We start from the raw sequence: 23,995 nt of genomic DNA on the forward strand, positions 1-23,995 counted from the left end.
ACTGCAGCACCTCTTCTGGCTCACAACTCTCTAGGTTGTGACTGAACTTTTCCTTACATCTGTTTCAGTGTGAATACCTGTTTGCACCCGTGAAATCGAAGGGCACTCTCATTAACTTCCTTTTGACAATGATGATCCAACACACCAGGGAGGGACGTAGAGGAGGAGCTTTTCCAGACTTTTGGTGCCTTTGGATGGTGCCATCCAACTCCTCTTCCATACAGCAGTGGCCATCATCCAGTTGTAGGTTCAGCATCCTTGTCCTACAGCACCTTCTCCCCTCAATTCTCCGCTTGTTCACAGAATTGTTTGTCAGCTTTCACCCCAAGCATCCATGAAAACATAAGTTTGCTTCCTCAAAACAAGCCCAGCACCTTGAAGAGCTGGGCTAAAACTTGGCAGTTCTTTTCTCCTCCTCTAAAGTCCTTCTGTCAACACAGTCTGAACTTCATTGAACTAGCTGACTTATGCTTGCACCATCACTTTGTCTTGATACATGTACTTTGCTGAAATATTTCAAATGTATATCCAATACACTGTAAAATATATATACTCTGATATTTTCCTCCTGCTCATGCAACATTTACAATTTCAAGCCTGCTATACACTCAAAGTATTACACTCAAAGTACTACAAGAAAATTTGCATTTTACTGAACAATTTATTCAAAACACACAAAAACTAATGACATGATGGCCTTTATTATGGTATGTACAGAACATGATTCTGTTGTTATGATGCCTTAAATTCAATCCACTTGTTTGGAGTTATTCTTTCTTTATGCTAAAAATCAACAAGTGTGCATTATAAGCATTACTTATGCAAATCCAGAATCCATTCTGTCAATCAATACTGAAGGAAATCGATGGCTTGAGAGTAGTTATTCAGAAAATGCTTAATTGTGCAAGTACTTGAAAATGCTTAAAAATCAGAAGTACAACCACACCATCTTCTGATCAATTTGTGGCATGACATGTCAGAAAGCTTAGAAATATCCTGATATTGGTTATTTCATACCTGCTGCAGAATGATTGCACATGTAGCAGTCTCAATACATGCTGGATCTCCATAAAAGTAATTAAGTGTAAGATGAAGTGGATGGGCACAATATCACAGCTCACTTTAATCCGTATGCCACACAAAGAATTCGAAATGGCATATGCAATGCAGTTTCACCTAGAAAATTTTTAAGATTTGAAACGTTTTCTTCTAAGAGAAGATCCTTAATTGTCAGTTGTAATGGTTACCACCCTTCTGAAGAATTTTGTTTCATAAAGTCTACGTTAAGCTTGTGCACAACACTGACCACAAAGCCTCCATGAAGAATTCCAATTAGAACGGCAATTAACTTTCGGAAAAAACGGCAATTATCTTTTACAGAAATACCCAGTCTTTATTTCTAGGATGTCTACTGGAAAGAAATCACTACTAAATTAGAAAAAGCAAATTTATTTCCCAAATCTGAAACTTTTTAAGTTCATGGGATGTCCATCGAACACCACTCATTTAAGAAAAAATCACATGGCTGCCCTTCATTCTTCATTTCAAGCTGTTGTATGGACATAGGTACTGCCTGGTAAGAGAGTTTTCTCTATAACAGTACAAATATTGCATGCATATATGCAAGCATCACATTTTACCTATATGTTATGTTAGTGCTTCCACAAGATGCTACACAATAAATACTTAAAGCTCTGTAAATGTAATACTTATACTGGTATGATTATGAATTCCCGAGATCTCCTGGAATATGTAGCCCACGTTACGTTACGAGCCTTTACACTGATTTCTGTCAGCCTCACATTAAGCGTTAAAATGCCACCGCCTTCTCTCCTCACCGAAGCCACTCCGCGCCGTTCAATTTTTAAAGCCGTGTCAGGGCAGCCCGCGGGCAGCAGAGCCCAGCGCGGCGGCCGAGGGAACGCTACGGGGAGCTGCGAGCCGAACGCACCGGCCTCACAGCCGCGCAGCCCACACCGCGGGGCCACCGCCGCGCCCAGCCAGCCGCCCCCACAACACGCACACGCTGCGCGGCCTGCGCCACGCTGCGGCCTCCCCGCCGCCCGGCTACCGACACCGCTGTCGCTATCGCGGCGGAGCAGGGGAGCGCGGAGCACGGAAGCGCGGCGCTCCGCCCCCGCAGCCGCCGGCCCGGCCTCCCGGCTTCCTGCGCCCGCGGAAGCAGCAGGGCCTGCTGGGGAGGGGAAAGGCCTCTGCGCATGCGCGGCTCCTCAGGGCGCCCGGCCGCGCCCCGCCCCCCGCGCGAGCGCCCCGCCCGGCCCCGCCCACCCGGCGCGGCCCGGCCCCTCCCCTGCGCAGGGGACGCGGCCGCCACAGCCGCCGCCGCCGCCGCCGCGCCCGCCCGCAGGGCCGCCGCCGCCCCGCCATGTCCGAGGTGGGCCAGGAGCTTGTCCACCTGGTGTGGGGCAAGAAGGCCGGGCCCCGCGGGCTGGCCGACACCATCTTCTGCCGCTGGGCGCAAGGTACCTGCGTGCGCCCTACCCCAGCCCCGCTCCCCGCCCGGCCCCTACCGCACCTCGGTGCCTGCCCGGCCTTCCCCCCGGGGGCCCTTCCTCGGCCCGCCCCGCCGCTCCCGGCCCACCTGCCCGGACACACCCACCGCTCTCCCCGCCGCCCCCGCGGGGCTCCGCGGCGCCTGTCCGGCCGTGCCCGTGAGTCTGTGAGGGCCGTTCCGCGGGCAGGGCCCTCCCCGCGCCTCTGCGGAGGGGACAGCGCCGGTGGTTTGCGTTCGTGCTCCCGCATCACCGGCCGCTCCGCCCGGGGCCCGCGGGAAAAATGATGCAGCAGTTTCGCTTGCTAAATAATATTTTTTGCGGCTCGGTCGTCTTTTGCCAGGAATCTTCAAAGGAACTTAAAAGAGTAGGGAAGCAAGTGTGTTTCTTAAATATATTTCAGCAGCGTCGTGTGACATTATTTCACGTAGCTCATGGAAACATGAACATAAGTCATAAGTTGCCCCCTTTTTTTTGTGAAGGAAATGGGAGTCACAAATAGACTTGGCAAAAGTGGGGACAGGCTTGGGACAGAAACCCACACTTTTTTTTTTTTTAAACTGGTTCTTTGAGGGTTGAAGCAGGTGCATACCATCTTTAGGATGTGGCAAGAGGTAAAGCAAAAATAACTCTGGAACCTGGGGTATTTTTATGATGTTTTTTTCCATATTTAAATAATGCAACCTGCACATAGTTTATTTTTGATAGGGACTTTCTGGTATTCCTTTAAAACTGCGATTGCAAGGCATAGTACGGAGACTTACCGATAAAAATGATATGCAAGAAATGAGTCTGTGTACCTGTTCTGGCTGAAAGAAGGGAACTCTATAACTTACTGTGGGATTTGAAGAGTTCTAGTAATGGTTATGAAGACCATAATAAGAACAACCCTAATTCCTGGAGAAAATTTACAAATTATAGTGGAATTTATAGATTAAAAAAAAAAATCAGTTCTCAGGGTAAAATTGACTGAAACAAAAGGATGCTCGTAGCCTCCTCTCTTCCTTGCTCTTCTTTTTTTTTTAGCATGAGTTTTGTCATCTGTGTAGTTTCAGTAGATGCATGTGTGCTGTTGATTTGGGAGCTGCACAGCTTCTCCTCTGTCACAGGACACGGACTGCGTTGCCAGACTCTTAGATCGTTTTCCCTAGGTTAATCTGTGTTCAGGTAATTCAGGGAGAAACATATAAAGAAAAAAATGCCCAATTCCTCCCAAGTTCTAGACTTTAGGCAGACCTAGTACAGCCATTACTTTTCCTAGTGAATGGGTTGTTTTTATTCAAATATAAACACTTATTGAAATCTCTCTTAGATTTTGATGGAGTGCTGCTGTTTCAGTGCAAGGTTTTTGCAAACTCTGAAAAAAAGAATTGGTGTTAAAAAGCTTAATTATTTAACTGGTAATGTTAGATTTCCAAAATTGTCATTTTCTAGATTGCTTGTATATGAAATTGTAACAGTTTCAAAAATTGTTTAAATTTACATTGTAATGCCCCATACTTGCGATCCTGTGAAAGATTAATGGAAAAGGCCTTTCATGTTCCTGGAAAGGAGCTGTTATTTCCTATCTGTCTTTAAGGAAAGTCTTGTAACTATACTGCGTAGTATATCTGTTGTCTTCTCTATATCCTGTTTAATATAATCAATTTTGTGTAGTAAAAGCGCATGATGGCAAGTTGGTGTGTTGTTCAGAGGTCTTGTGCTGGGTATCAAATAAGTCAGTCTCACGTTATGTAGCAGCATAATACATTTACCCAGCTTTCAGTTTCTATTTTGTTGAAGTAGTTCTGCACCATTTACCTGCTGCAGAGTCTTGTCAACACTGACTCATCAAGATTTAAAAAAAAAAAAAAAAAAAGCCAAACAAACATAAAAATCAAGCTTTACTATTTCCAAAGGCTTCGACGTTTTTATCATGTGCCGAAAGTATCGAAGAAGTATAAATGACGCTTGCTTTAGCAACTACTTTGGTGTTGGGGGTTTTGGTGTGTTTTGTTTGTTTGTTTGTTTGTTTTTTAGAGTGTAGTGTGACCACTGGTATTTATTTCAGATAGTTTCTGAATGTCGTCTGATCCTTTCTCAAACTCCTTGGAAGTTCAGAACTCTAATTTCCATTTGGAAAGAAAAGTATGAAGTAAGGAGGTGTCGTGGAGGAGTAATTTAGGGTTCTGCTTGCTGCAGAACAATGCTTAGGTTTCTTAAAGAGAAGTGTGACTTAAAAGAGTTTGGTGGCAGGTTCACTCTATTATTTACTGCATGGGGGAAATATGCCAAGCCGAATGTTGCTGACCTTCTCTCCAGGTGCCTGTATCCGTTCACGAAGCAAACTTTCAGGGGTCTTCCCTACCTGATAGCCTTTCGCTCCAGGGGCTGTGTCTTGGAGCACGCTCTCAGGCGAGGCCATATCCATCGCAGTGCAAACGTTCAGGATTCTTCTCTCCTGATAACAGTTCACTCCGGAGCCTGTATTTAGAGCTCCGAAGGCAAACTTTCAGAGGAGGCCCATAGCCATTCGCAAAAGCAAACTTTTAGGCATTCCATCCCTGGTAACCGTTTGCTCTGTAGCCTATTTTTAAAGCTCCAGTGGCAAACTTTCAGGCGAGGCCCGTTGCAAAACAGACTTTCAGGAAACAAAATTCTCAGAAAATAAAAAAATTTAATGGAGTAGAATAGCAGGAGGGCTGGCTCAAGCTGGATACCTGTGCAGAGGTCCGCCCAAGCATAGAAAACTACAAACTTTGATATCTTTACAGACCATTCACACCAAGATCCAGTCCAATAGCAAAATTCCACCACCAGGTCCTTTGCTCCCCATTGGACCCTTTTTCCCTGACTCCACTTGGGCCTTTGTTTTATTCAGTTGTAGACATTGTTTTTGGTCCATATCCTTGAAGGTGCCGTTTTGTCTGGATAAATCCTTTCTTCTCAGCAAAGTGCAAAATAGGCCCTGCTTTGCAGACATCTGTAATGTCTCAGCGTTAGCCTTGGATCATTGTTTTCCCAGTCAGTTCCATTTTTCTCAGCAAAATGCAAGCTAGACTTTATCTTGCAGGTGTTTAGTATAGTCTGCAGTTGCTTTTGGTAAATATGAGCTTAAAATTTTAACAAAATTAGTCTACCAAGTAACATGAAATCAAAGAGTATATTAAAAATCATACAACCTTATATCTCTAAATAATCCATTACATTCGGTGTGTGTGTACACATACGCAGGCACATCACAAGAAGAGCCAGAGGCCACGAATGCATTGCAAAGAGGAAGTTTTATTTTAGTTACCTCTCTACTGGGGGATCTCCGAAGTCGCACCTAAGCTCCCAGGCAGAGGTGACACAAGCGGGGACGCAGGCGCTGGTTAAGTTCAGCCCTGCTGGAAGATCACTGGGCCTGCTGAGTTCGCCTGTATTTCAAGGCTTCAGGCAGGCGCAGCCTCCCGCTCTTGCTCCCAACAAAGCAGGAATCTCAGACATAGTGATAAGGTGCCTAGAGTTTCTCACAGGCCTGTGTTATCTAACACAGAGGTTCTACTCATCAAGCACACAAGGCCAGTAAAACAATTAGTGTGATGTATGTGCTTTTTCTACAGACAGGTGCAAGTCACTTTGAGCATATTTACATTTAACTAATCTCCTCGCCAAATTTTCTGCTACGTTCCCATACAGTGTGCATCTACTTAAGCTAAATGATTAATATTGAACTTGAATTGGGCTCATCCACTGACCTCTGAGTAGTAAAACCTTTGCCATACAGCTCACTTATTTAGCAGGGAGAGCTCAAAGTGGGCTCATCCAGGCTGTCGTATTTATCAAATGAAGTGGTTGACTCGTAGTCAAATTGCACACAGTAGGTAAAGTCTGCACGAGACTCCCTGTGCCCACAAGCCACCGGAGTTCAGTTGCTGTTCTGCCTCCCTGTGGGTCTCCTGGGAAGAGTTCTTGGCCTGGCTATGGCTCAGGCCTTGACCTCCTCTGGAGTCTGGACCAAACTGCTGCTGGTTTGGCTGGGAGGGGTTCAAGTGCATCCGCCACAGAAGGGTGTTGAGGAAAGTAAGACTCCAACCAGTTGGTTTCACAGTAGAGATAGCTGTGTTCCAGGTATCCTCATCATGCGCCAGACTCGTTAACCATCATATTCGTTTGCTCAAAACTGAAGACCGACTGATCTGCGGGTAGTTAACAGAACTGCTCTGGCTAATGTGGATATGCTGTTGGAAGTTAGTGACAGTAATTCCCTCAGTTTGCTGCATTGGCAGCTTTAAATATATTGTTTTGATTCCTGACTTAACAAAGGCATGGCTGCAAAGCTGTATAGCTGTTGTTGCAGTTTTTTGTTGTTAGTTTCAGGTTTTGTTTGTTTGGTGGTTTAGTTGTTGTTTTGTTGGTTTGGGGGTTTTTTTTGGTTGCTTCTGTGATGCAGAGTTGTCTTAAAATAATGATTTCATTCTGAAGGACACAAAACCTCTTGTGAAGCTTGCAGGGTTAGGCTTTGAGGCAGAAATATCAGTTTTTGAGGGACTGGCTGTGTCATGTGTAAGTAACAGCCCTTTCAGCACTGGTAAACTGGAAAGATAAGATACCATTCATTGTGAAAAAATGGGGTGTGAACATGTAAGTGAAGTTGTTAAGAAGATTGTATTTCTGGCTAATGGGCATGGTGGCTAATGTAGTTGGAATACACATAGAGCATTAAGAATTTGAAATGCCCTGTAACACAATTAGCAAAATAGTTAGTGCAACCTAAAACTCTCTGCTGCTGCTTGGACCCAAAAAGGAATATCTGAAAAGACATTGTTATTACTTTAAGGAAGAATATGGTGCTAGTGAGTTCATTCCTTACTCTGGATAAGGCTGACAGGCTTAAAGAAAATAAAAGGTGCTCACATGGCAGGTTTTTACCAGGGTACAGATTCAGAAGTTTCAGACAAAATTCAGAAGTTTCACAGGGCTGTTTTGTTTTACAAAGATGTGAAAAAAAGGCAGACATGTTGGAATCTTACCTTGTTTTCTGGGAGCTTGTTGCTCAATTTAGCGGTAGCCCACCAGGTAATTTGGATACTTTCCTCAAACCCTTCCAGGACTTCCTGGCTCTTTATCCACAACCTGTTAAGTGGAATTTTGTTGTGGTATTGCTGTAGTAAATGCTCCTTTCTTTATGTGTGTGGGAAAAATTGGGGGTTTTTTGGTTTTTCTTTTCACACAGAAAATTTTGGAAGTTTCATTTTACTATAAAAATGCACTTTGAAAACCTGAAGCCATACACAAAATGTGTCTATCATTCTACATCCAACTCTGGAGAAAGGATGAAACATTAAGACATGTTGTAAACTATGTACTTGAGTAATAATGGATTATTCTAGTGTTTCTGTCAGGCAGCTCTTCTATCCCAAAAGAGAAAAAGAAATGCAGTTCGGTGGTGAGAGGCCAGCTCAGCAGAGAACAGGAGAAAAAAAAAGAATAGCGGAGCATCTTTGTAGACAGATTGCATCGGAGGTAGAGCAAGTTTTTTTCCTGGTGTGTTTAGTGTTGTGTGCTCTTTAGCTACTCCCCTTGTCTCTTTCATTCAGCTAGAATTGGTTCTTGCAAAGTGAAAACACTGCAGGTAATACAACATCCTTTGTAAAATGGCAGTGTTACTAATGCCTAGAGTGTCTTGGATGTAAAAAAAAAGGTATTTTTTTAGAAATAGGAAAATGATAAAAAGATGCAGGAAAGCGGTGAGGTCATCATAATAGAAGAATGAATGGGTTTTGTGGTGCCTTGGGCCAGGGTGTGGAGTATTAAATGAAATACAAGAGTAGATAATTAAGTCATATGTTCATTTTGGCAAACTGTATGTAGAAAAGCTAAGAATTAGGTTTACAAAAAGAAACATGGGCCTTGGTAAATGCTAAGATTTGGGGAAATAAGGAGAATAAAACTGCTCCCCCTCCCCAACCAGAAAGGTTAAAGCAGTAGAGCAGTAGTGATTTTGAAAAAACAAGGTAAATAGAGCATTTAATATCATTATAAGTGACAAGGAAGATGAATGACAATGATGCTATTTTATATTTCTTATTGGTAAATGATAATAATTATACTCATGGACAAATGGCAGGCAGATTAATTTAAAAATGTTTTGGCTGCATTACATCTATTTTGCTCTTAAAATTTTATCTTGAGTGAAAAAAGCTGTATGACAGATATGACTGGTTAAGAGCAAGAGTAAGTAGAGTTTAGCTTGGATCAGAGATGCTAGTCTCAGTTGCTCACTTAGACGGTGGCCAGGCCATTCCTATCAATCATAAGGAAGAGCATGGGGTTGATGGGTGTTTATAGAGATTGGCCCAAGATGCAGATTTTGTGGAGGGCAAAAAAGGTAAGTAGGTGCAATTCCAGGCTGAGATGGACTTGAACCCAGCTGGACTTCAGACTGCTAGTTTCTGAAATTTTACCTGAGCTGATTTAGGATTTTGTAGACGTTTTAAAAAAGAGTGCAAGACCAAAATCCCAGAAACCCATTCTTTTGCTTAACAACTTTTAGAACCTTGATGTTTATTAAACATTAAGGAACATTTAGGTAAAAAGAAATGAAATTTTCCTTTAGGTATTATATATGTTTTTTTTCCTGTGGTTGTATTCTGTCAAATTCTGTGTAATATCAATTTTGAATTTTCTATCACCAATCTGTATTCACTCTGGCATATCACACTCTATTTTCTTTATTTTTAGGAAGCAATTTTGAAAAATAGGGCAGAGTTAAGCTGAGAAAGCTCATGCTTTCTATAAGAAACCTGAAGAATGTGAAACAAATTCAAGATTTTTTAAGTCTGGTATAATGGTACCACGTCCAAGTATGTTGTTTTTCTGCAGTGACTAAATTATTAAAACAACTAAAATAACCCCTGTTGTTGCAGTGTGCTTAGATGGCATGCGGTAATGCTTCCAAGTAGAGGAAGACTTACCTTTTAATATGATAGGCCTGCACAAACTAATTCAGAAAGCTTAAAGAACTGGTGATATTTCAGATTCGGGCATGTTAACGGGGCGGTGAAATGACCCTAGTGCAAGCCTTGGTTGAAGTGTGGATTAGTGGGGCTTTGTTGCTACATTGGGTGATGCCAGATCTAAGTATGTAGGCTGGTGTGCATCTGGGATTTGGGTGTAAAATACATCTTTGTCATGCACATTTGCTCATTCAGTTAGAAAAAAATGGAGCCTTCTGTCAAATACAGTGGAAAACCCATTTTTTAAAAAACTATGGCTACATTGATCCATCTTTAAAAAAAAAATCACATTGTTGTTGAACAGCTATAATTTCTGTGCTGAAATATGGCCTAGAAAACATGCAGTCGTCCTCTCCTGTGCTGCTTGGGATTGTGTCCCTGTCATGCACAGTGCAGGGAGGCATTTTCCCAGTTCAAATTCACATCCAGAGGTGAGGAATGCTTTCGGTATGGCAGAGTTGAATATTATTTCTGCTGAGGCTGACACTGCTGTGAAAATATGCATGTGTATCCCCTTTCTCCTGTCCCCTCTTGCTTGTGCTTGCTGGTTAGTTGCTGACTACAGTTGCATGGTTTCTAGATTACATTGAAGTAGAGTCACTTCAGCACAATCTTATCAGCACTTAAAAGAATGATGCAAAATATCACTCACTGTAAGTTGCCGTGTGTCAGCTTCATCAAGGTAATTGTCTGTGTATATGCATTTTTCTATGGGAAGTGCAAGCTATGAATCATTCTGTCTTGAAGACAAGTTTAAGGGCAAGGTGGGAACAAACAATTTTGTAGTAATTGCTCCAGCATTTGTTCTATTATGTGACTGTAAGATAATTCTGAAATACAAATGAATACATTAAAGATGGAGGAAAAAAGTAGGTGATCTTGCATCTCAGTAAGTGTAGTTTATCTTCTGTGAAAGAACACCATGAAGCAGCTTGCTTCAGTGGTAACAAGTGAATATTTGAGTTACTCAGCATATTTCAGTCTTAATAAGAAACACTGATAGGCCAAAAATGAGATCAGTGAGAGGCATACTCTGCCCTTCATAGGGAACAGAAATATATTATGCATGTTCAGGGAAGATCCGATCCAAAGAGGGTTTTTTTATTTACATATATGAGACAAAATATTATCACCTACAAACAAATTTTAATTGATTTGTAAGAAATAAACCATAATAGAAGAAAAACTGTGGTTTAGATATCCAGCCATGTATGCACTAGTGACAGTTTCACTGTTAAAAATCCATTTGTTTAAAACCCTAGCTGTTGGCCCTCTTGGTCATGATTTCATTGCTGAGATAAATAATTCATTTCTGTGCTCTCACCTGTATTCATGACTTTTTTTTCTTCAGAAAGTTTAACCATGTTCTGTTGCATTATCAGGGGAAAAAGTCTTGAAAACTTATCAGATCTTTAAAGGTGAATGAATCGGGTGTCATTTGTTAGGGAAGGAGTATACATAAACATGCTTGTTTACATATTTCACTAAAAAATATTTTTTATTTGACAGGATTTGTCTTTAGTGAATCTGAATCCACTGCATTAGAACAGTTTGAAGGTGGCCCTTGTGCAGTGATTGCACCTGTACAGGTAAGATGCATTTATTATAGGAATGGTTTAAAAACAGCCCAAAATGTGTTCTTTATATATGTGGAACTAAAATATTTTCAAAACTGCAGATCAGTTTTATTTTGATTTCATAATTGTAGTATGGAGGAGATAAAATCTCAGTAAAAAGGCAGAGATTGGCTGATCTTGAACTATAATTTTGCAGAATTGGATTTGTTTGAGGAAGTGCAGCAGGTTGGTCCAAGCAGAGGTAACTTTAAAGTGGGGAATGCAGGATAAAGCAGGGAAGTAAAAGATCAGGTACAGATGTAATCCTAATCCTTTCTCATCTCTCAAATTCCCTGTCCTGAAGAAAGGTAATGTGTGTGTCACAATGGCTGCTTTAGCAAACTGTATTAGAAATATTTGAAGTAGTCGATTTTCAAACCTAACAAGGTTTGCTATGGAAGAAAAGGAGAAATGTTTTACTTTCAAAGTCCTACTTAGCAGAATAATCAAAGTATGTCAGGTGAATATATTTTATTCTGGATACATGCTTAGGATTTCACTTGTGTTTCAGATACAGTCAACCAACTGCGATTGTGCATTTTTTGTTTTCTTACTCCATAAAACCTCTGTTATGGTTACTTCAAGACACTCTGAACACTGGTCCCACCAAAAGACTTGTACCGCAGGAAGGAGCACCACTTGTTTAGGTTGTAAACAATCAACAGAAAAGTATTATATTATGAGTTGCACTCTGTAACATGGCTCTGCCTGGTCCTGAGGTCTTAAAACCAAATGTAGCGTGTCTGGTCTCTGATGTTAGAATTACAGGTCTTTCATTTGGGGGAAGTGGAGAGAGTAAAGACTAGGACCAGCCGGCTCCTTAAAGGGCATGCCAAGTCCTTACTGTAATAAATGTTCTTATTGACAGTGTTTTCCCAAATTTATATGTAGTTCAACTTCCTTGGAATGATGTATTTAACGCATGTTTAAAAGTAAGCTGAGTTTCAGCTAGGAAAGGAAGATGGGATCAAACAAATCTTGCAGTGCCTACTGCTGCTGTGAATTGCTAAAAAAGGTGTGTGAAATATCTGTGGCAGGAGACAGGGTGAGTCTGTCAGGGAGGAATGGAAAGTCGAAGCAGGTATTTTTAAGGTGCTACAAATATCTGAAACAGCATCTAATAGAGTAATTAGAAAGACCAAGAGTCTGCTTCCCAAAGTTTGTTCTTTCATTGTTCCTTCTCTGTAATTTAGAACATAGCTTTTGCTTTTTTTTTTTTAATTGAAACATTAGTGTTGATGGAAAACAAAGCAGACACATGAAGATGCATAGGTGTTCTTTTATCTGATCTGTGAATTATGGCATGTATTGGGACTTAGAGTTGTTAAATGAGATGAGCTTTTTAACTACTAAAGGGGTTTGTCTGAGCGACTTGAGTTGCCTCGTACTACTCATCAGTATTATTGCAAAATATTTATGCCTCCTACTGTAGTACTGTGAGTCTGGAGATGTTCATATAAATATGCACTCTGTATTTGAAGGGTACTTGAGGTTCAAACTCAATAATGTTGAATGTAGGTATGAGGCCACCTTTGTAGTTAGTTTGAATGGGAAAAATCAGTAAAGATCGTAGGCTGAGGACCTCTCACAGAACGATGAGCAGCTTGAAACCCTTCTAATAACATGGAAAAACGCTTTGGTATAGAGCTTGTGACGTAATGTAAAAGTTGGTGTTGTCTCCTATTTTAATATTATTTTTGCTTTGATAACAAAGGCATTCCTTTTGAAGAGGCTTTTTACCAGTGAAAATTCTACTTGGAGAGATTGTCCAGGTACTGAGACCTCTTTTTTTTTCTCTTTATTTTTTCTGCTTTAATTATTTGTAAAGCATATCCTAGGATATAGAACTCTAAATATTTTACACTTCCTTTTTGTTTAAGTGTGCTCCCATGCCATTTTATGAGGCTTGTAGTATGTACGCTGCTTGTCTCAAAACTCCCATTTGTGAGGTCTTTGCCTGTCTGTAGTACTTCTGTATTTTAGAAATATTTTATTGAAATCTATTATTAGGAAAGAGAATGGATTAGAAATCAGATTAAACCACATTTTTCTAAAGATAGCTTTATAATTTTTTGGTCCAGTATAGTCAAACAGCAATTAACATTAATAATTAATAAGATAAAAGTGATAAACTCAATTATTTCAATAACATTAAGGTATAAAAAAGATACTGGTAACTTGTATAAGATACTGATTAGCAGCAATCAAACTCATCTAGGTTTCTGATCTTTCAGAAGAGGAGCAGAAGAACCTTCTCTGTCATACATTATGTGATATTTTGGAAATGGCTTGCTCTGATAATTCTGAATCGTACTCTCTGGCAATGTGGATAAGAGGAAAAACAACTGAAGAAACTGCTAGTATTTCTGAAAGTCCTGCAGAATCTAGTCGGCAAGAGGAACAGACTTGTAAGATATATTTCTTTATTAAATTACCCATTGCTTAGTGAAGTATTACATTGTCTTTCAGGGGCCACTGCTTTTTATTATGATACAGATGGGGCTTTCGCCTTTGTAATTCCATTAGTAATAGATGGATTTTTGTCTGGGGTAATTAGAGGCATTGTTCTTTTTTCTAGAAAGGAATGTGCTGTCACTGGAGTTTCTCTTGAATTTGGGAAATTCACTTAATATTTTCAGTTTAATTTTGAAATTTATCAGGACCCCGCATGTCTTTAGTTTGGAAAAGTCTACGCACTTCCTAACATTGGATGAATATTTTGACTTATCACTCATTGCTTTGTTTCAGAAGAGTTTTTGTAGGAAATTCTGCAAATTTTTATCTGTTCTAAAATATTCTGGATCCCCTGTTATGGATAAGTAGCCTTTTTCCCTTTCTTTGATTCTGTATAGTACCAAAACAGTTTAATCAAATCACCTTCTAGTAGATAAACAGAATTTTTTTGTAGGTTAGAATTTTTCACTTACCTGCTTTTTGCAGATGTCTTGATTCTTTCATTAGTTACTGACATCAAGGATCTGATGGACATCATCTGTTGCACTAAGATATGGCATCCAGTCATATCTAACTGCGAAGGAGCCAGTGACGTGGAAAATTTATTATGCACGTGTGATTACTGAGATGTGTATTTATTAGTCTTTTAATAGGAGATATCTAATGTGTTAAAAGATAAGCTGCTTTTTCTTTGAGTTTTTGTTCCAATGTGTTTATTAAGAAGTATGAAAAACTCTTCACATGAGAACATGCTTATAAAGGTGCCCTCTGTTGATGGAACTGATGTGTTATTTGGCAGTTTGTGGCATAACTACGAAGTAAGAATTGTGCAAGTAGATTTATACATGCACACCTAGCTATAGCAATTGGTAGTGCTGGAGCTCTTTATGTTACAAGTCATCTTCATCTGCTTTGATCAAGTGCTCCATGTGCTTTAGAAGGCTCGAACAATAATAATTAAAATGTTACTTTTTTGAAAAAAACCAAAAGGTCTCCACATAAGGGTTCCAAAGTGAGCATATTTTTTTTAAGAAAAAGTATTATGCAGAAAGTTGTATCTACAACTTTTCTGTTAAAAAAAATCTTCCTTTGCAAGTTAATAATAAGACAGTTGTAAGTCTGAAACTCCTAATTTCTCTGATTTTTCTAGTTGTCTCTGGAGCTCTTGCTCATATTATAAAGTTTCCTTTGAAGAAAAAGTGAAGCAGAGCGTAGTTATCAACAGGCTTTTACTGTCCTGTTTATTAATATATTGCTTCATTCCAAAGAACTCTTCACTGCAGAAAATGTTCAGCAGAAAGTCTTTTTAAACACATACTTGGTTAGTAATTACTCTTAACACTGACACTTGATGAACTAATCCATTCTATTACATATCTACATTTTTCGTATTTCTGTACAAGTCTGCAAGTTCTGCCTGACTTGTCCTTAATACCATGGAATGTGCTTAGGAAGAGCTGGATGCATTTACCATGAAGAATCTGCTTTTGTCATAAGCAACGTTAATCTCTTTCATTGTCCATATTCTATGTTCCCTACTAGACAGTGAATGTACCTCTTGTATATCCTCTACAGTTCAAACAGTATTTTATCTTGTATGTATAATGCAATACGTTGCCTGATTCAAGATATATTTGTTAGGGATTTTTTTTTCTGTCCTGCTATTTAACTATAAACCAGCTTCTTGGCTGGTTAGGCTTGAGACAAAGGTGTGGAGAAGAAGGTATTGTTAATAATGCAGTTCTGTTATTGCTAATGCAAAGGAATACGTTTATTTCTTGCTTGGCTGCTGTAATCAATAAAAAAAGAAACAGGCGTTGTCATAGTTGGTAGGTCTTAAGAGATGAGTTATGTGCGTGGAGGAGTATTAAAGCTACAATTCCACATGGTAGGCTACTGCTGTTTGGGAATCACATATGGGAATATATTTATAATAAAACCATGAAATATGATTAGACACAGCATGATCGAGTATCATTTTAAAGAGTTTTTATGCAATTCTATTTCTCATACAGCTCATGTTCTATTGCCGTTCTTTCTTTTCCTCCCTACTAAGCACTGTCTTTATTTAGCCCTGTTTGGATTATGCAGAGCTACACTTCTCTTTCGGATTTCTACTTCTTTCCCTTTGTTTCAAATAGTCGTTCTCTTACCATTTCACTCGGTTTTGTAGTAACAGAGTGAAACTGTCATCCTGCTGTGTGAACAAAAGGTGGATTTGAACACACTTACTGAATGCGATAGCATTTTTCATCTGCTTTTGTGGTGTATACCAGTGACTTGTTGTTGGCCATGCAGTGGCTGTAGTAGTGCAAGTTCCCAGGTTCAAAGATTGCTTTATATGATTTAGTCCCTCTAACTTTCTGCTTACAAAATCATATGCTCTTAGAGCAGGATTAGTTTCTGTAGCATTTTCTGCAATTTAGTTTCAAGGTTGCACATTTTTAAAAAAAATTCTTAAAAATACATTTTCCTAAGTCTAGTTTTGCTCTTGGTAACCTAATTTTAGCAATTCCGTGTAGTTTTTCGGAAGGCAGAAACTAACACACTGAAGACAAATGCTGCCTTATTTCTGAAGTAGAAAATAAAAGTATTCTGTCGCTGCAGAATACATTGTATTTGCACGTAGGCAAATCAAGTGCTTCTTTCAAAATGCAATCAGAAAGGGCATTAAAAGCCCTTTCTGGAATTCCCATGAGAAGCATTGACAAATAGTCGTAGCCATAATGGCTTCAGGTCTTTAATGACTTGTATGCAGTCAAATTCAGTAGCTAGGTGGTCAGACATTATTTAAATATCCAGCATTAAGTGGCCTCAGATCTAGCTGTTTTGTGTATTATTCTACTGGCAGAAAGATAAAGTCCTTATGGACATAGAGGGCACTAAAGACTGCTGCAGTCTTAATATTTGAATGCCTGTAGAATTTGATAATTACACAGTGGTGAGTGTAACTTCCTGTTGGTAAAAGCAGATTTGATTTAGAAAGTTCATTTTGTCTCCTTGATTTGGAAATATTGTGAGGGGAACGAAGGTATAAAGCCTGTGTTGAACTTGGGAAGACACTAATGCTGTATTTTTTTTCTGTCTTGGACATGAAACTTATTTAAAAGGCTATTTGTCCATTATTAAAAGAAAACAATGAGAATTTATTTAAAAACAGGATGTGTAACACTGTGTAGAATAATTCTGCTCATTTGTTTGTAATAAGTAAGCACAAAAAGGGGGGAAAAACCCTAAAATTTCAGTAACAGAAATGTATATTTGAATAAAAAATACAGCTTACCTACATTGATAAAATGATCCAAATAATCATGCTTGCTTTTCTAGGAAATAGTACTTCTTGTTGACCTGCAAAACTATATCTATAGTGTGCATATGCTTGATGACTTTGTGACAGCCACTTTTTTGTACAAAATCAACAGCTTAGTATTTGGCAAATATTTTCAAGTCTACGCACTTGAGTGGCTTTGTGCTTTTAGTAATTTGATTAGTCAAAATAGAAATGTTCTCACTAATTTGTATGGTGGAATCTTAATGTTGCATTAAATTAGTTTATACTAATCAGTTAAAAAAATTAACTGTCAAGGGAGGATTAAAAATTGAAAATCTAATTAAAGCTTGAAAGTATACTAGCTTGCTGTGTGTATCTTGTGTCATTTTTTTGCTATGTGTAGTGCTGAAAAGTGTCTCTTGTGTATAGCTGCCTTGGCTGTCGAAGAGCTTGGCTTTGAGCGATTTCATGCATTAATTCAGTAAGTAATATGTTGGAACATTTAAAATACAATATTTTGAAGTTACACTAATATTCACAGCCCTGAAGGGGATAAGTTGAGGAACTTTTTGTGTGTTACACATCAGGTTAAACTTTAAGTTCAAGGTTTGGTTTGGGGGTTTTGGTGGTTTTTCTATGCATTTTGCCATTTAAAATGGAATATTATTTTGAGCATAAGTGTTAGGCTTTAAAATAAAACTGGAACAATGTAATGTGCAAAATTGGCTAAATAACTTGTGCATTTCAAGTACATGAACACAGCTAATTAAGAGGTACATTTAAGATAAAGATGTTAATCCTCAGTTTTTTATACACAGTCTTCACAGGTGATTCTATCTGAAATACTTGTGCTATATACGCTGAAAAAAATGTCAGCTGGTATTTTTCCTGATTTGAGACAGCGAAAGAAACATTTATAAAAATGTTTCATATACAAGAATGATTTTTTTGTTTCATACTTTAAACACTGTTCTCTTTTTGGGGTGTAAATACAGAGCTTACAGTTCAAGTGAGTTTAAAGGTAACAGCCTTTTATTTGTACAGTGAACAGTTGTAACCATTATACAAATAAGTCCCCAAAGAGGAAATAAAAAGCAGCAGAATTCCAAAAAACTCTTGAGGTGAAAAATGTTACTAATTAGAACTGAAATAATTGCTTCTTATTGTATCAGTAGTAGTTACAGTTTTTTTTCTTTAAACCCCTTGTCATATGAGGAAAGAAGAAAAAGACAACATTTTTGTAACCTTACCTCACTCCCTTGATCTTTGAACTTGTGGTACCCACTTCAGTTATTTTTCAGTGTTTTCTCAATGAAAATGAACGCTCCAGCATACACCTTCCGAGCGAGCTGAGTGATGGATTTCAGAACTGACTTTGCCTCCTATGCCTTGTATACACCACTGATAATGTGGTTTAAAAATCTCAAGTGTTCGTGAGCGTAAACCCATCTATGGATATATTTTTGCAGATGTTTGTTTCTTTTTTAAACAAGACTTACTGAAAGTGTCCAAGGAATCAAAAAATAAATAATATACCTGAATTTGTGTAAGATAAGCAGAGAGTGTGATCTAGTTTGTATTACTCAATAAGAACTAATGTTTATGTTCTGAAAAGCAGTATTTAGCTCTAAATATCCCAAGAAATAGAAAGTGTATTACTTCACTGGAATCGTGATGGATCTCTTCCTTTCCTCTGTTTTTATTTTACTTTTTTTCTTTTTAACGTATGATCACCTGGTGTCACCATATCATCCTGGCAGCAACTCTATTGTACAACCATTTAGTTTCTCAAATGTTAATGTACCACTTGTGGTTTTAAACATTTTGTGTTTTGCTGGAGTCTAACAAAAGCAAATTTTCATGGGAAATGTAGTAATTACTCTGAAGGCCTGAAAGATAGTCTTACCTGGTTAAGTGGAAGTTTTTCTCCACTGTTTATGGACTGAATGTCTTTTAGAACATACAGTACATAATGCAAACATTTTGGTGACACGCAGTCTATTTGCAATTTGAGTAACTGTTTTGTAGAATTACTGGTTCAAGCCACTTGACTCTTTCACAGCTGTATGTAACTTTATAGTTAGTATTTGCTTATAAAAAACTATGTTCATTTTTGCACATTGCCCAGAATTATTTGTCTTCTGATGGGTAAATACTAATGAGACTGTGGCAGTTATATTAACTCCAGAAGAGCTGCTGTGTCATTCTGTATGTAACACCTGTTTTACTCTGCTTTTTACTTGGACATTTTCATGTTGGGTGTTAATAATTCTTGTTTGTGCTTTGTGACACTATTCAAATGCTTTATCTAAATACACTTTCCTGTTCTGTTGGGTTTTTTGTCTTTAGCAAACGAGCATTCAAAAGCTTCCCTGAACTAAAGGCTGCAGTTTGGGATCAATATTCAGTGTGGACAAACAGATTTGGAGTATTGCTCTTTCTGTATTCTGTAATACTGACAAAGGTTTGTGGATTGTTTGATATTTTGTGTGTGTTTGGTTTGTTTCTTTGTTAAGAGGAAGTTTGACCATGTAACCTTTTTTCTGTAAAAGGTGAACACTAAACTCAACCGATAAAATAAGTCAAATCTAGATAAATGGATGGAATGGTATCTTCATTCACGTTGCAGTACATTTCCAGCATAAAAACTTGAAAAGCTCAGTCTTTTTTTGTGATCTGGGCGATTTTCAGTTTTTGGAAACATCCTCCCTTCTATATTCCTACCATCTCTTAGCAAGAGAATCAATTGTGTTTAGGTATCAATTCATATAAGAGCATCGGCTTCCTATGTTTTGCTATTGCATTCTGTTGTTTTAAGTGTTGCAATTCATTCCTTAAGAGAGCAAAAATATTTGTAATTTTTCTGCAGGGTATTGAAAACATAAAAAATGAAATTGAAGATGCAACTGAGCCATTGATAGATCCTGTTTATGGTCATGGAAGGTAAGCTGCAAAATATGGTTGCTACCACTTAGATGAGTGGGCTACTTTTTAATGTTTCTGTAAATGATCATTCTTTCAGGAAATTATTGACATTACGACAAAGATTCAATTGTAACTTTATAATAGCTAAAACCAACACTTAACATAGCATGCCTTTTCACTGCTTACTCCATTTAATGCATCAGTTCTGAGGAAATGCTTCTGTTATTGCTGAATTTTTAGAGGAATAGTTCTCAAATTCAGGACTACATATATCAAGTTGTTGATTGAAAAAATGGAGATCATATTAGCATTGCTGAATTACAAATAAACACTAATTAAAGGAATATAGTTAGAGAAAGTCTGCATAGTTGTCTGGGTAATACAATACTTTTTTCATTTGGTAGAGATAACCACTTTTTTAGAAATAAATTGTATATCCCTTTTAATAGACTCTTTCTTTCTGTTATATAGCCAAAGTTTGATTAACCTCCTGTTGACGGGGCATGCTGTTTCTAATGTGTGGGATGGAGACAGAGAATGTTCAGGAATGAGTAAGTTGATTCTAGTTTATGCTTGTTCATAATTTTTACGTTCTATGAGATGCTGACCTACAGATTTGGAGTATGCTCTGTTTCTGTTTTGAAAGTCTCCTTGTTTACTGTCCTTTGATTTAAGCAGACTTCAAATGGAAATAAAACATACTTGCACTAAATCTCTGATCACTGAATGCAGAATTGTCAGCTACAGGTTGAAATGATAAGGTACCTGATGGCCTGGATGATGGAAGGGAGGGCAGCCTCTGCAAGTTAGGAAACTTGTTCAATACACTGGAGACAGGGCACAATTCAGAACAGCCACATTGGGTTAGAGAAATAGACTGAAGGGAACCTGACTAAATTCAGCAAAGTCCTGCATCTGGGATGGAAGAAGCCCATGCAACAACACAGGGCAGCTCTGGCTGACTGGGAAGCAGCTTTGTAGAAAAGGACCCGAGGTCCTTGTGGGCAATGAGTTGCACAGGAGTCATCCGTGTGCCCTTCTGGCAAAGAAGGCCAGCTGCGTCATGGGCTATGTTGGGAGGAGGGCAGCCAGCAGGTGGATGGAAGTGATGGTTCTTTCCCTCTATCTGGCACTTATGAAACCACATCTCTAGTGCTGTGTTCAGTTTTGGGCTCCCCAGCGCAAAAAATACATTGATATTGTGGAGCAAGTCCAGTGGAAGGCCACCAAGGTGGTTAGAGGGCTTTTATGTTTGTTGCATTTCATCTTACAGAGAAGATGATCTGAAAGCAGGAGCACTTTGAATTCTGAAAGTATTCCTATCCTCTCCCCTACTGCCACAAAGTCCATCTCAGGTTCATCAGCGTGCTTTTTACAAGGATTTTCTGTCATCTAAGTCGTCACTGAAAATACTGACTTGAACTGAGGTTCAAGACTAATCCATGCAAGACCTGAATTGAAATGCTCTGATTTGACAATGAACAAGTAGTACAATCTCCTTTGAGACTTTTTAGGCTTCCACTCGATCATGATTCCATACAGGCTGTACTTTAGCATCAGACTTCTCGGAATGTCATTTGGATATTGTATCTAACTCTTCTCATCCCTATTTGATAGACTTCTTATACAGGATTTTTAGATTGGATTATTGCAGTCTAATATGCATGAGCCTATACTGGCTGCCTTTTTTTTTTTTTTTTTGGTGCTCCCTAGTGCATTCAAATTGATTACTAATTCATTTCAAGACCCTTTGGAGGTTAAAATCATCCTTTCTCCTGGGTTTTTTCCGTTAGGCTTTTTTGTTGTTTTTTGTAGGGTAAACGCCCTGTTTTATCTTTTCTAGTCTTCTGACACCTCCTTTATCTTTGATACATAAGGTAATCATCAATGGTTCAGAGACTTATTTCGTCTAGTTACTTAAGTGTTGTATAGTGACTTTCATTAGAATCATAGAATATTTTGGGTTGGAAGTGACCTTGAAAGCTCATCTAGTCCAACCCCCCTGCCATGAGCAGGAACATCTTCAACTAGATCAGGTTGCTCAGAGCCCCGTCCAGCCTGGCCTTGAATGTCTCCAGGGATGGGGCATCTACCACCTCTCTGGGCAACCTGGGCCAGTGTTTCACCACCCTCATTGTAAAAAATTTCTTCCTCGTGTCTGGCCTGAATCTCCTCTCTTTTAGTTTAAAACTGTTACCCCTTGTCCTGTTGCAACAGGCCCTGCTAAATAGTCTGTCCCCATCATACTTATAGGCCCCTTTTAAGTACTGAAAGGCTACATAGGATCTGCAGGCTTAAACATATCTGTCTTATTTACAGTTATTTTAGCCAATTTTGTTATTTTTTTCACAGCTGGCACCATTATCTCATTATTAGTCTTCTTCAGTATACAACATCATTTACCTTTCTGTGAATTAAAGCAAAGATGGCTTTGAATACTTGCATTTTCTTTGTATCATTTTCTTTTGTGTTATCAGTCAATTCCTGCTCTGATTCATGCTGCGTATATAGAACATCGTTGTCATTTATCTCCCCTGTCTAACTGAAATTTGTTGGGTTTTCGTTGGATTTATCCATATGTTCTCTTCAGCATTTTTAATTTTCTCTCGAAAATTTAATTATGATTTATCAATCTGAATTGTTAGATTATGATCGGTCTGAATTGTTCTTGCAACTTTCCTTTACATTGGGATAATTTACTGTTCTGCAATTTAATGTATCTTTTTTTGAAATCTCACAGTTCATTCCCTCCTTTGTCTTTCAGGTTATCTTTCTGGTAGACCTTATTCATTAGGTATCGAAGCTGGATTTTTTTCTTGGTTTTGAGAAGACTTAACTCTCTTTTCACACAGTAATATTCCACATTTTGGTTTTCAATCAATCTGCCATGAAAGTTCTTAACCAGAACTCCCATAGAAACATCTGTCTCTCTTTGGGGGGAGAAGAGGAGCACAAAATATTCTTTATTATATCTTAAGAATCTGGTATTATGTGTCATGTTAGTTTTTTACCAGTTGAGTAATTGGCCTTAGCTACTGTTGGGAGCCCTCCATTTTCTTCAATTTTATTTTCTCCTTCAATCACTTCTCCCATATTTGGTGCTCTTTTCCTGTAGTCTTCAGCTTCCTTTCTGCCAGTGCTATGAGTTTCTTATGTAGAAAGGTTGCAGGTGTCAGAATAAAAAGAACTGAAGGTTTTTTCTGACTGTTTTCCAAAGTGGGCTTCATGTATGTTTTTTTGGAACAGGCTGCCCAGGGAAGTGGTGGAGTCACCATTCCTGAAGGTGTTTAAAAGGCGCTTAAATGAGATTCTTAGGGACATGGTTTAGTGCCAGAGTTAGGTTATGGTTGAACTCGATGATCGTGAGGGTCTCTTCCAACCGAAATGATTCTATGATTCTGTGATTCTGGTTTGGTTACTGGTCACTTGTCTTAAATTCCTCTGTTCAAGCAACTACAAGTTGGAAGGTTTGACATCGCTATTATACGGAGCCGATTGCCAGTGCTGCTTGTTTTTTCCATGCGTGAACATAATGGAAAGAGATTTCCAGTACTTCTGTGATTAGGTGTAATCAGTAGGTGAACTTCTGAAAGGGAAGGGCAGGAGAGGTGTCCCTGGGCAGGAGGGAAAGGTGGCGCTGAAGAACTCCAGAAAGCACTGGATGTGATGTGGATTGTGGCATATTTGCAGGGATAGCAATGAAGCAACAGTGAGAAGATTCAGTCTCAAGGCAGGAGCAGGAAAAATGCTAGATAGGTGATGCTGTTATCATAAGTAAACATATTTACTAAATGGAATTTTCAGAATGGCACTCACATTTTTTTCAGAAGTTGTGTAATGCCACTTTACCTCTTGCTCAACTGTTTAGCTAAGCAAGTTTTAATTAATAGGTAAATCTTTAAAATTATTTTATAGCCATTTTAATGTTAATGTCAGTAATTTTATCAGCGACAAGAACATAGCGAATTACAAACTTGAGGAATTACCAGGTAGTTTGTAGATTATACACAAAGCTCCGACTCTCACAGTATTGTGTATTTTCCAAATAGGGCAGGAGTTACTAACTGGAATTGCTCTTGGCCACCACTGGTACAAATACAAATGAAATTATCCCTCTTCTTCAATATCTACATATCCCCCTTTAAACCTTTCTTCTTATTCTAATCTCTTCTCTTGCCACAATTATTCATGGTAGGAAGATATGGGGAGGTAGATATTTTTTTCTCATTTTTAGAA

The 23,995-nt window shown here is 38.8% G+C and overlaps 1 protein-coding gene across 3 annotated transcripts in view; it reads left to right on the forward strand.

The window, feature by feature from the left end:
- Positions 1 to 2,353: 2,353 nt before the first annotated feature.
- Positions 2,354 to 23,995, forward strand: part of MINDY3 (MINDY lysine 48 deubiquitinase 3) — a 58,179-nt gene continuing 36,537 nt past the window's right edge. The window contains exons 1-9 of one of the 3 annotated variants that reach the window (XM_065628376.1): positions 2,398 to 2,483; positions 9,219 to 9,340; positions 11,003 to 11,082; positions 12,824 to 12,881; positions 13,344 to 13,517; positions 17,264 to 17,315; positions 19,184 to 19,298; positions 19,704 to 19,777; positions 20,231 to 20,310. In XM_065628376.1, coding sequence (XP_065484448.1) covers positions 9,325 to 9,340; positions 11,003 to 11,082; positions 12,824 to 12,881; positions 13,344 to 13,517; positions 17,264 to 17,315; positions 19,184 to 19,298; positions 19,704 to 19,777; positions 20,231 to 20,310 — 649 coding nt within the window. In that variant the 5' untranslated portion in view covers positions 2,398 to 2,483; positions 9,219 to 9,324. Of the gene's footprint in view, positions 2,484 to 9,218; positions 9,341 to 11,002; positions 11,083 to 12,823; positions 12,882 to 13,327; positions 13,518 to 17,263; positions 17,316 to 19,183; positions 19,299 to 19,703; positions 19,778 to 20,230; positions 20,311 to 23,995 lie in introns of those variants that run through there. The other 2 variants (XM_065628375.1, XM_065628377.1) reach the window with 2 other exon arrangements.

Source organism: Caloenas nicobarica, chromosome 2, assembly GCF_036013445.1.
Source record: "Caloenas nicobarica isolate bCalNic1 chromosome 2, bCalNic1.hap1, whole genome shotgun sequence".
NCBI classification, from domain to species: domain Eukaryota; kingdom Metazoa; phylum Chordata; class Aves; order Columbiformes; family Columbidae; genus Caloenas; species Caloenas nicobarica.